This window comes from Lathyrus oleraceus, chromosome 7 (assembly GCF_024323335.1).
Source record: "Lathyrus oleraceus cultivar Zhongwan6 chromosome 7, CAAS_Psat_ZW6_1.0, whole genome shotgun sequence".
Taxonomy (NCBI): Eukaryota; Viridiplantae; Streptophyta; class Magnoliopsida; order Fabales; family Fabaceae; genus Lathyrus; species Lathyrus oleraceus.
Genome location: NC_066585.1, coordinates 221629199 through 221642570, shown reverse-complemented (window position 1 = coordinate 221642570; position 13372 = coordinate 221629199). Strand labels below are relative to the sequence as shown.

The 13372-nt window shown below is 34.0% G+C and overlaps 1 protein-coding gene across 1 annotated transcript; it reads left to right on the top strand.

The window, feature by feature from the left end:
• Window positions 1–9136: 9136 nt before the first annotated feature.
• LOC127100935 (auxin efflux carrier component 4) lies at window positions 9137–13118 on the top strand. Its single transcript, XM_051038245.1, has 6 exons — window positions 9137–10851; window positions 10933–11236; window positions 11351–11436; window positions 12096–12253; window positions 12348–12424; window positions 12518–13118. Exons 1-6 carry the CDS (start codon window positions 9549–9551, stop codon window positions 12582–12584), a joined length of 1995 nt encoding a protein of 664 aa, XP_050894202.1. The 5' UTR covers window positions 9137–9548; the 3' UTR covers window positions 12585–13118.
• The last annotated feature ends 254 nt before the right edge of the window (window positions 13119–13372 follow it).

The following is a 13372-nucleotide window of genomic DNA, read 5'->3' as shown; positions in this document are numbered from 1 at the left end:
CAAGAATATGGAAAGAAATTGCAATGTTATGTGAAGAAAATTTGAATTATGCTTGAGAGAAAAATTTGGAGGGAGAGAGAATTTGGATCTTGAAATGGTGAAAAATGATTAACCTCCTTCAAATTCTGTTAGATTATGGTATTTATATGAAGTCCTAATCACATTGCTAATCCATACTTAATTTGGTTAATTGAAATAAGGTGTTTGGCAAAATTTCAAAAATGCATGGTGCATGGACTAATCCCACGTGAACAGTACCATTGGCTTGATCAATTACACTTAAAATCATTTTTTAAACACAATGGCCATGGTAGAAAGTTCCCATGATGCACCATTTTTGAATTTTTCAATTTCCCTCCAAAATTGACTTGAAAAAGCAAATGATCAAATGATGAAAATTCATGAAATGTGATGGATGGTTTGGAAACTTCATGATATGAGAAGAAAAATGCAAGAAGAGCCACTCAATTTGGAGTTATGAATCAAAAGATATGGCCAGTTGAAGTTCCATGCACACTTGGCAATGATTGGACCATATCTCTTCAACCATTCATCAGATGATCATGATCTTGGACTTTTTGGAAATGGGAGAGAGAGATCTTCAACTTTCATGTTGGACAAAAATTCATTTGAAGCCTCTTTGATGTTGGAAAGTTGAGTTGAAGTTGGACCAAAAACTTTCCATTTTTGGAAAGTTGAAATTATATGTCACTTTCCATTTTTGGAAACTTTTGACTTGACCTCAAATTCTTCAACCTTGATCTTTGGTATGATGAATAAGCATGATTTGGACATGAATGGGATGAAGAAACTCAATTCTCACATTCAAAACCCACAGTTGACTTTTCAGTTGACTGCATTGGCCCTTAGATGACCTGAAAATGTCCTGATGAATTTGGGACCTTTGCCACTTGGGAATTTGCTCCAAAATGAACCTCTAGCTCACATAAGCTCAAAATAATGATCACATGATCTATATCTCCATGGAAACTTCATCTTTTGCACAAAGGATTCACTTGAATTGCCTTAACCTGTTGACTGCTTAAGTTGCAAGTAACAAAGGTTAACGACATATTTTTGTACATTTTTGGTTAGTGATTAAAAGAAAAGCAATGATATACAAATGCAAGCGATCCTTGGTGATCAAGAACCACTCTCAAAAAGATATCCCACCCACAGGGGAGGAAGCAAGGTGTCCAATGATCCTTGAGGCTATGCAATGATATGATATGATGCCATGAGGGATCTTAGGGACAAAATTGGGGTCTTACACTTACTTCTTGAAAACATTGGCCATTCAGACATACACAACCTAACAAGCTTTCACACTTTATCCGAGGTTTCAAGATTTATTGCTGGAGGCATTCATCATTTAATCACTTCAATCTCGAGTCTCTTTTCTTTATGAGTTTTTGAGATGTTTTATTAGTTGGTTCACCATCGTAGTGTTGAGAGCCATTGCCCCCGACTTCACTAAATTTAACATTACAATTGTTGTCTTTGTCCTCATCAAAGCTTCAGAGAGAATCTTTTATCATTTTTATACTTGCAAGCACATAGATCCATATCTCATACTTCCTTGGTGGAATTACAATTCAAAATAGAAAGGTACTCTGAGCATTCATCATTAATGTTTTAGCTTTAAATCCTAATTTCAATTTTCTCTTGTCTTCTTTGGTCTAAAAAATATTAAGTTTATTTAGTAATTTATTATTGACATAATAAGTAGGGGTAAATGAATCATTAATTACAATGTTCCACAATTCAAATTTATTAGCTTCCGTGAATATCTTCATTCTAGCTTTCCATATATCAAACCTTTCATTAACAAAAGGTGGATGTGTATTTAAGAAAGTCTTCAAAGTAAAAGAATTGTTTAAATACATCATTCTACCATATGAGACAATTAGTCTTATAACATAAGTTATGTTCTAATGACACTTGTTGGACAAGTGATTCCAAACACAAAACTTGGGGGTGAAGTTTGGAGGTTTGAAAAATGAAGTCCAATTGAAAATTCTTTGATAAATGAAATTGTCTAAAATAGTTTTGTAAAACAAACAAATAATTGGAAAAAGAATAATTAAATAAATGGAAACATGAGTAAATAGAATAAATATAAAGAGATAATGGTTAAGATAATTTCACCAAGATGTATACATGTTCAACCTAATCACTTGGCCGACTCATGTTCCCAAGAATTTCTTCTTAAGAGTTTCCACTATAACATATGTGAGCTTTTCATAAGTTATGTTCACGAACCTTCTTACAACCAAACAAGATTTATATAATGGCTATCCTCCAAATCAAACATGGGATTTTGCACTAGGATAATCTCGAAAAACAAAATAGAGCTTTTACTCCAGGTTGAGCTCAGGAACCAAACAGATACCTTAACGGGCAATCTCATAAATTAAATCAAAGTTTTTACATCGGGCTGAGCTCACCAACTAAACAAAGAGTTTGACTCTCACAAATAAAAAAAACTTCTCACAAGAGATATTACATAACAAACAAAGTTCTCTTGTGTAAATTACAAGAATATCCTACACCAAAACAAAAAGTATCACTTATATTTTTCACTCTCAAAGTACTAAGGCAATTTAGTGAAAAATAAATAAATTAGAAGGAGAGAGTAGAAAGTGAGAAAGTATATGAAAATACATTTTCTGGTTTTCTTTGAAAGTGAGGAAAAACCCACCATTTATAGGTTAGAAATTGTCTCAAAAAGGAAAAAGGTCCATGTACCTTTAAATAAATGATCGATTGAGTCATATGATTAATCGATTATGAGCTTCAAATACGGACACCTTAATTTCAAAAAAGTAAAACCTATAACAATAAAGAAGCTCTATGCCTTGCTTTAATCATTTGGTTAAGATCCCTAATCAATTAGACAATGTATTTAAATTTTCTAATGATTAAGATAATCTTTGATCAATCTCACTAACACCTCGATGGTTCCTCTATATGTTTTAAGGAGTTTTAGAAAATTTAGATATGTTTAAAGTATTTTTAGATGAGTATGTGCATTGCCTTATTAATTGAAGAATTAATATAATATCTTTACAATACTTTGATCACTTAGATATAGACCATGCGAACTTTCACACTTTGTCTTTCTCACGATGTTTGAAGTTTCAAGATTCCTCATTGATTCAACATTTCATTTTAGACTTGACTTCTTCTAACTGATGAGGCTTGATAAAGTTCGTTGATAAATATCATCATCATAGATTTCTTGACTAGGGACTGTCACGGATTCAACCGAGTGTCGCTTGACATTAGGTGTTGTCCTTAGAGAGATTGACTTAGGCATCTCGATCTCACAAACAAAACATCTTGATCATCTTTTTTTTGAAAGGAAAATAATAATATATCTATTAAAAACAGAAACTAAGGAAATCACCAACAGAGTACAAAAGCGCAAAATTGGCACAAGAAGTACCAAAATCTACACTTTGAAAAGCAAGGAGAAACTACAGAAAATAATAATATATCTATTAAAAATAGAAACTTGGGAAATCTAAAATAGAGTACAAAAGCGTAAAATTTACACAAGAAATACCAAAATCTAACAAATTAACCAAGGAAAAATTACAAGAGAAAAAACAACACACACACATTGATCTTGAGTGATGAATAATTTATATCATAGTTTTGTCATCATCAAAACCATCTTGAAAATTAATCTTCTTTAAATAATATACCTACAAACAAATAGATCTACAATCCTACCTTCTTACCTTTTTATTTCCTTTAAAGTGTTAATTCTCCGTTCTCTAGAATAACTGGGACTTCTTAGTCCCCTTACTCATGTGTCCTTTACTAATATCTTGCATATGTATTACCTTATTTTGTTGCTCATATCGGAGAACTTTATTTGTCTTCCTAATTACCTCACATTTTTTATAAGTATTTCATTATTTTTCTGCATTAATCTCATCATCAATACCTATATTCAACTTATCTTCAAGTATTGCACAAGGCTCAATCACCATCAACATTTCTATCTTCTAGAGTCTAAGCAATTATATCTTCCTCCACCTCAACATTCATTTCAATGTTGGGTTCTTTTTCCTTGTTCATACCTATTAATTACATTTTTCTTATCTAAAGAATTTAAAGTTATGGGATCTTAATATCTTTGTAGAATGTTGATAGGTTGTGTCAATGTATTTTAATTGTCCCTCCCTTCTATCATAAATGTTGATTAGTTGGTTCCACCATAGTTTTCTTCTTATGAGTATATTTGCCACTTGGCTTCTCAACTTGCTTCCCATTTTAATTTCTAGCATTACTCTTTACAATGTCTCAGATGCTTCCCATTTTAATTTCTAGCACTACTCTTTACAATGTCTTAGACTAGTGGAATGGTCACAAGACAAAGGCAAGCTTTCATACTTCAGCTCAAAAAAGAACACATATCATTCTCTTTCAACCAAGATACGATCATGCAATGCCTATGCCATGTTAAAGTTAATTAGAATTTGTGCAAAATGTCCCAATTTTCTTCTCCTTGTCATCTCATTGAGGGATAAGGGAGTTTTAATGTCTTAAGCGATGGCAAATAGGGTAGTAGGCTCCTAGTATTCTAACAGAAATCCATGCAATTTAAACTACTGTAAGAGTTCATAATCTTCAAATTCTTTGATTGAAAACCAAGTATCCTCGTCGATAACCACAACATAGATGGTTTATGATCTTCTCGTAATTGGAATGATAACTCAAAATAACCATGTCCCAAAAGTATCATCTCTTAGTTTGTTATTAGAGTCCACGTTTTCTTCAACTTATCATGAAGCTCCATTGTTTTTAATAGGGGTGTACATAAGGGTGTTCATGGTTTGGATTTATCACTATCCAAACCATATCCACATAATAACCAATATAATGGATTGGATTTAGAATCATTTTTTAAAATCGGTTTAAGAAAAACATAATTGGTTTCATAATCAGTTTTTAAACAATTAATCAGATTGTTCAAAATCTATAGTACACTCAATTAGCAAATTGTTAAGGTGAAAATAAATTGGTTAAAAATTATTTGATTAATTATATTTGATTAAAAATTATTTGATTAATTATATTTGATTAAACTTGTTCTATTTAAAAGTTATTTGATTAAATAAATCAAACTTTATAGAAGTTATAGAGACACGTTATTTCCCGGTTAAAAAAATATTTTAATTATATATATTTTTAAAACTGATTTGTATAAAATATTTATAGAAAGTAGAAAATATTATGAAATTCAATTGGTATAAATTAAAAAATAATTTTAATTTAGTATTCTATATATTTATTGTTAGAAATTAGTTATTATTAGTCTAAAAAGTTTTATACTGTTTGCATTGTTTTATAGATGGTTAAAATAAACGTCAAACTTCTCATAGCATGTAACATTTATAATTAACTGACTGTATAAAATCTTTTTAATTATTTTATAAATGGTTAAAATAAACGTCAAACTTCTCATAACATGCAACATTTATAATTAATTGACGGTATAAAATCTTTTTATATCATCTGTACATTTCAATTAAATTCTTATTGTTAAAAATTTAACATAATAAAAGTTATATTTTAAAATGATTTTTTATTAAATCATTACTGAAAACTGGAACAAGTTTGTAAAATTAATTAAAATTATATTCTTATCAAATCTTATTTAAATTATTTTTTTACTTAAAATATCTTTTAATTTTTTTATCACAAATAAGTAATTGACCCTAAACCATCTACAAGGACGAAGTTGTTGCATCATCCAAATTAAATTTTAAAATACTTTTTTTTATTAAATTTGTCTATTACCTGTAACAAAAAAAAGCAATGAAATATTTATTAATAATTTGTTTTAAATGTAATTATAAAGGCCACATTTATATTGGAAGTTATTGACCGGAAATTATAATTTAAAATCAATTTACATCAAAGTTGTGATGTTAAAATGAAATGAGTCGGTACAAATTTGGTTATGGATAAGTTTTTTTAAGTTGATTATAAAATCAAATTAAATTTTAAAATTTTAAATGGATGCAATAATAATCACATATTACATATTCTTCTTTTTTCAATATGGTTTGGATATGATTATCGATTGGTTTCTCAAAAATGGATATTTTTCACAACCCTATGTGTACATGGGCTGGTTTGGGTTGAATTTAGCCAAAATAATGACCCAAATCATATAGGGCACACCGGTTTAGGTGAGCTAAAATAATTATCCACAACATCATTGAATCAGGTTGGATACTAACTCTAAGGGCTTGCAGTTTTACTCAAAGTTGACCATAAGATCACAAAAAGGTCATTGATGTCAAAAATTGCTCAAAAATCAGCAAAAAAAAACTCCCCGAAATAGAAACCACCAACAAACGCGTGCCCCCTCTGGCATGAATCATGCCCGCCACCATCGTCGCTCAGCGTCGAGGTCGTCGCCGCCACTACCTTCGTGGTGCGACCGCCTCCACCGTCGTTGTGGCACGCCGAGTCTGTCACGACTCTGCAGTGCGGCCCCACCCCCTAACTCGAATTTTTTTATTTTTGTTTAAAACACCTGATTTTTGAAAATCAGGTGTTTCCTGACTTTTTTTGGAAAGAATTAGGATCACACAATTTTACAGAATTCACGGTTCAAAAATATCTAAAATTCACATAAATAAAGAACATCAAATTCATCATAGAAATATCAAACTCATCTTGCCTTATCAATAACAACCATAATAGAGTGACCATAGAGGGTTTATCGCAAATCTCATTTAGTCACCACAGTAACACACAAACAAGAAAAATATTTATTTATCGATGTCAATAGGGTTTTTCCTAAACCCTATTTGGCCAAACACAGAAACAACAATTTTATTCAATCGATGCCAATGTGATTTTTCCCAAACCCCAATTGGCCAAATATATTACTACAAATTGAAGGAAGTACAGAATCACCCATGGAGCTAATGGGAAGGTAAAGACCCCTCCCCATCCTAGCTTCCTAACGATCACCTATAGGTAAAGCAATTATCCCCTTGCCTTAATTTCTAGCAGCAAATCCAAGGTATTGTTTATGGTTCTCCTCCTATATCTCCTTAGGGTTCCTTGCCTTTTCTCCTCTTCTACACTTTTACGTATCAGACCAACTTCCACTCCCTCTCTTTATCTATTTAAATTACCTAAAAATATTTTTCGTAATTCTTAACTCTTGGACTATTACTCCTTAACACTTCATTAAAATTCTAATTTCACTCCATAACTCACAATTCCTATATTTCTATTATTTTAATTAAATAATAACCTTATAATTTCCCATATTTCCCAAATAAAACATATCAAAAATTCACATAAAGTATTTTATCATCCAATTAAATAATTAAAAGATAAAAAAATTAAATCAAATAATTATTTAAAAATTCTGGGTGTTACAAATCTCAATTCATCCTCCAATGGATACCTTTCCTTACGAGTTTCAAGATCAACTACCTTTGCCACATGGGTGTCCTCCTTGATACTCTTCTCGGTGGTTATGGCTACAACTATGGGCTTCTTTAGTATCGCTTCATGTATAAGAAAAACTCCTTGGAGGTTGATTTTGACAACAACAGGCTTTCCATGATCATCATGGTACTTCAAATTCAAGTGCACGGGAGAAGCTATGACACCAAAGGCCGCTAAAAATGATAGGTCGAGGATATCATTGTATACGCTTTCACACGAGACCAATAAAAACTAGGTGTTCACTTTCTTTCTCCAACCCCCTTCCCAATGTGTCTGGTAGGTACATTTTATTGGACATATGACTCTACACATAAGAGGGGTGAATTATGGGTTTCAGAAATGCTTGAGTTTGAAAAACTTTTAGGATCATTTTCAGAGTTTAAAACATGTTTTTAGTGTGAGTGGGCGTGTGATTTAGTCGTATAACTTTAGTGTGTGTGTGTCATTTATCCTTATAACTTTATGAAAATGCCCTTTGTCTTCTACAATGTTGTTCACTCAAATGCGACAGTGCAAGCTTTCACACCCGTCAAGGCTTGTCATGTACTTCTATCTAATAGACACTTGCTTAAGCTTTATGTGATGATAAGACATGAGTTATATTCCATTTAGGTGTCAACCATCATAGGATCAAACTCATCATACCTATCATATTTAATCTGATTGCATCTTTAACCGCTTTTTATGCTTTCACCTTAGTTGTTATCATCAAAAGCTAGTTATCATCGTCAAAAGAATACTCATCTTCAAGAGAGCTTATTTGATCACTAACCCTGCAAAACGTAGTTCCAGACATCTGTCTGTAGGGACGACTGAACGAGTCATTAGAGGAGAGTAGGCTTTGGTCCTCACAAGGCTTCAGATCTTGTTTCACCAAACCAGGTTTGGTGAAAATCTTGAGGTATATTAAGGAACTTCTGCCATCCACTAGGATTCCCAAGACGAAATGATTAACAATGATGAAGGTGATGACCTGCGAAAGAGCAACATTAGAAATCATGTTTACTTTCTCATGATCAAGAAACTCTAGGATTTGTCTATCATCTTCTTGTTCCTCACGTGAGGATGTACATTTGTCTAATCCTAGAGGAAGAGATCTTGTTCGTATGAACAGATCTTGTCCAATTGTATCGATGGTGAAAGTTGAAGAAGGATTCGATCTAAAAATCATCAAGACTATGTTTATATGAACGTAATCGTCGGTTTGGTTGAGACTTGTATCGAAAAGATCTGATTGAACTATCAAAAATCTAATCAAATTAGAGGGGTGGCCATATCAAATATCTAATTGTGAAAATTCGTAAGAATCAGTTGTAGATTTCCACAAACAACATCACTGTTCCGTACTAAAATCAAAAGTGTTACTTCAATTCCATAACGAAATGATACATGTTGCTTCAATGCGACGTCGTTGGATGGACCTGTAATGATAACGCGATTCTCTTACCATAAAAATAGAGAGAATTGTGGATCAATAACAATAAAAATAGAGTGAATTATGGATCAAATACTTATTTATGTGCAAGTATGATTACTTCTAGGATCAGCCCCTATGAGTATTAATTATGAAAGATCTTTTAAAATATGACATGAATGTGTATATCATAAAATATTTATATAATAGATGAATTGGACAAGTCATTTAATTGATGAATTATATATATAACAATTTAATAGAAAAAATTATCACATGTGTTGAAAAATCATTTTATCCACCTCTCCCCCCTCATATATTACTATATATGTAACCATTTTTTCCGTTTTTTCCTAAACCTATATCTCTACCCTAGAAGTTACTTCTATTTTCCTTTGTAAATTCTCTCTCTTACAAAGACACTCACTCACTCACACAGTTCAGTCGCTTCATCACCAAAATCTGAAACATAGCAGTTCTGCTGCAGAGCAGACTACAAAACCTTAACAACAACCAAAGTACACCCTCTCCCAGACCTGTTACCAGTTCATTAGTTTAGTTAACTAACGGTTTTTATCTTCTTCCATTTTATTCCCATTTTACCCTTCTAACTTCCCCACCTCTACCGCCATTACCAAACGCCATGATAACCTGGCACGATCTCTACACAGTTTTAACCGCCGTGATTCCTCTCTACGTCGCCATGATCTTAGCCTACGGCTCCGTACGGTGGTGGAAAATATTCTCACCGGACCAATGTTCCGGCATAAACCGTTTCGTCGCTATCTTCGCCGTACCACTTCTTTCCTTCCACTTCATCTCCACAAACGACCCTTACGCTATGAACTTCCGCTTCATCGCTGCGGATACACTTCAGAAAATCATCATGCTCTTCGCACTTACTATATGGACTAACTTCTCCGTGAACGGAAGTTTAGAGTGGATGATCACAATCTTCTCTCTTTCCACATTGCCGAACACTTTGGTTATGGGAATTCCGCTTCTTATTGCCATGTACGGCGAATATTCCGGCAAGCTTATGGTTCAGGTGGTGGTTCTTCAGTGTATCATTTGGTATACTCTTCTTTTGTTCCTTTTTGAGTACCGTGGCGCCAAGCTTCTCATCATGGAACAGTTTCCTGAAACTGCTGCTTCTATTGTTTCCTTTAAGGTTGATTCCGATGTTGTTTCGCTGGACGGAAGGGATTTTCTTGAGACGGATGCTGAAGTTGGTGATGACGGTAAGCTTCATGTTACTGTCAGAAAATCGAATGCTTCCCGGAGATCTTTTATGATGACTCCTCGGCCGTCGAATCTTACCGGAGCTGAGATTTATAGTTTAAGCTCTTCTCGGAATGCGACGCCGCGAGGGTCTAATTTTAACCACACCGATTTCTACTCCATGATGGGTTATGCGCCGAGACATTCTAATTTTGGTGCTGCGGATGTGTATTCCGTTCAGTCGACATCACGCGGTCCTACTCCGAGACCATCTAATTTCGAAGAGAACACAACATCAGCGCCAACAGCAGCATCGGCTCTAGTGGTGAGCTCTCCGAAATTTGGATTTTATCCGGCACAGAATGTGCCGGTGACTTACCCGGCTCCAAACCCAGAATTCTCTTCTGGGTTGAACAAGAGTATTAGCAAAAACTCTCAGCAACAGTTTTCTCAACCGTCACAACAATTGGTTCAGGCACAACCACAAACCGTTACTAACAATGGTGCTGCTGCTAAAACGAGCCATGATGCGAAAGAGCTTCACATGTTTGTGTGGAGCTCAAGTGCGTCACCGGTTTCAGAAGCTAGTGGGCTTCAAGTCTTCGGCAGTGGAGCCGCTGATTACGGAGTGTCCGATCAATCTGGACGCTCCGAACAAGGTGCTAAGGAGATTAGAATGTTGGTTCCTGATGACCATCCTCCTCCAAATGGGGTCACCAATAAAGGTATAGTAGATTTCTTTTGTTGAGTAAATTAATGAGATTATGAAACATGAGATTGATTTTGATTTGTTGATTTCTTAATAGAAAATGAAGCTTTGACAGAAACAGAGTTTGGTGGAGAAGAGTTGAAATTTCCAGTGAAAGAAGAAGAACTCCATCTAGAAGAAGATCGCCGAGAGAAAGAAGACCCCGCCGGGCTGAACAAGCTAGGATCAAGCTCAACGGCAGAGCTACACCCGACAAACACCGTTGCCACCACCGCAAAACACATGCCCCCGGCAAGCGTTATGACCCGTCTCATACTGATCATGGTTTGGCGGAAGCTAATCCGCAACCCAAACACATATTCCAGCCTCATTGGTGTCATTTGGTCCCTAGTGGCCTTTAGGTAAATCAAACTCAAATTATCATTAATTAACCACAAAATCTATTACTTAGTAGTTCTACTACATTAATGGTGTTAATTTAAGGTTGGTTTGATGATTATTAATTTTGATTGCAGGTGGCATGTGCATATGCCCAAAATAATAGAGAAATCAATCTCCATACTGTCTGATGCTGGTCTTGGAATGGCTATGTTCAGTTTAGGTGAGTAGTCACAATTTTCTCCAAATTCCTACTCCTACAATAATTTCATTCTTTTCCTTTCTTTCCAATTTCTTTCCCTTTTTACATTAAAAACCATTATTGCATCCATTCCCATTTTCAGTGTATCTATCTAATAAAGCCAATAAAATAGAGATGGTTGTAATTTCTTTTTTTAATATTGATAAATATAACAATTATCACAAAACGATGAAGGAGGTAGATAGTAACATGGTATGATGAGTCTACTCTGTATGGGAATTATGGATTTGGGGAAAGGAAGAGAAAGGAAGAGAAAGGAAACTAGTTATGACCGTTCATTATTTTGGAGTTTGTTACAATGTAACATAGCCAAGTGAACATGTTTGCTAAACGATAACGTGGGGATTGTAATTGCGTTGTGACAGTGCAATGTTCCCGACATGTGGGGTTTCATCATAGGGACCGGTTCAATTTTGGGACCAAAATTTGGTAAAGGTCGAATTTCACTAATGAGGCAATACTACATCATATACATGTATAGTTTCACACACGAAATTGAAAAGAATTTTCCAATGATGATAATGTGAATGTGAGTTGTGGATGGATACCTTTTTGATCTTGTTCCATTTTTGGTAAAAATTGGGATGTAATGTAACTGTTTTTGTTTGACATGTGCATAGGTTTGTTTATGGCTCTACAGCCTAAGATGATTGCATGTGGAAACTCGGTTGCTTCATTTGCTATGGCGGTTCGGTTTCTTACCGGTCCCGCAGTCATGGCAGCGGCTTCCATTGCGGTTGGCCTGCGTGGTAACCTTTTACGCGTAGCTATTGTTCAGGTATTTATGCGAATAATTCGAGTTATTATCGAATTATATGTCAATCATAAAAAATTTAGATTGTTACCTTATGAAAATGTAATTTTGAAAATAGGCGGCACTTCCTCAAGGGATTGTTCCATTTGTGTTTGCGAAAGAGTACAATGTTCATCCGGCCATTCTTAGTACGGGGTAAGACTTTAAGTACTTAAATAAACTTCGTTCGATTGTTTCTAAATTCTAAGCACTCTTTTCTATTAAGAAACTACATTGATTCATTTGCAGGGTTATATTCGGAATGCTGATAGCGCTACCGATTACACTAATCTACTATATATTACTTGGTTTGTAAGATATCTAAACATGTAACGAATGGTCATCTCTTTTGAATTTTTTACTTTGGGAGCATGCAACCATTCTTAGTGACCGGTGTGGATTGTGCTGTTATTATAACAAGGATGTGGATTTTTCGGGATGGAAAGACCAAAAATCATCACCTAGTATCCTAAAAGATTTTTTCGAGTTTCCAAAAATTCGGGAATTTCAGAAAATTCGACCGATTGACTCAAGTTCTCATAATTCTAGCCATGCAAACAAATGCAATTTTCAAGACCTGAGGAAAAGGAGCACTAGTAGAAAAATATGAGAAACACAAGAGAGGAAAACAAGGGAAATGAAACATGAGAATAGTCAATGAAATCTAGAAATGACTCTTTCCTATTGAGCATTGTTTATTGTTTATTAGTACTATTTTAGCATATGAGAAAACAAAGGGATTTTATGTGCTAGTTTTTATATTAGAAAAAGTATTGTTTGTCTATGGTTTACCAAATGTGTAGTAAGGAAAAATGAAATTGGAATATAAAAGGAAGACTCTTTTTCTAAATTATTATATAACTTTTGCTTACTTTATTCTTTAAGTTTCATTATTAGACCACTATTGTTTCTTTTGTCTTTGATCATCATCCTCAGATCCCGCAATTATTTGCGTTTGTCGTTTCCTTTAGTTATAGTTACGTGACTGAACTAGTATTTTGCAATTTTTCATTTGATCAAGTAAAAAAAGCAACGAAAAAAGTCATCTTTGTTACTTTTCCAGCATTAGGATAAGTAGATTCTTGGATAAAGTTGAATTGGGAC

What these genes read in the sequence shown, in the direction of transcription:
- LOC127100935 (XM_051038245.1), top strand. Translation starts at nt 9,549, where the DNA reads ATGATAACCTGGCACGATCTCTACACAGTTTTAACCGCCGTGATTCCT. An exon ending in AATGGCTATGTTCAGTTTAG is followed by an intron (nt 11,437 to 12,095) that starts GTGAGTAGTCAC and finishes ACATGTGCATAG; the next exon opens with GTTTGTTTATGGCTCTACAG. An exon ending in CCGGCCATTCTTAGTACGGG is followed by an intron (nt 12,425 to 12,517) that starts GTAAGACTTTAA and finishes ATTCATTTGCAG; the next exon opens with GGTTATATTCGGAATGCTGA.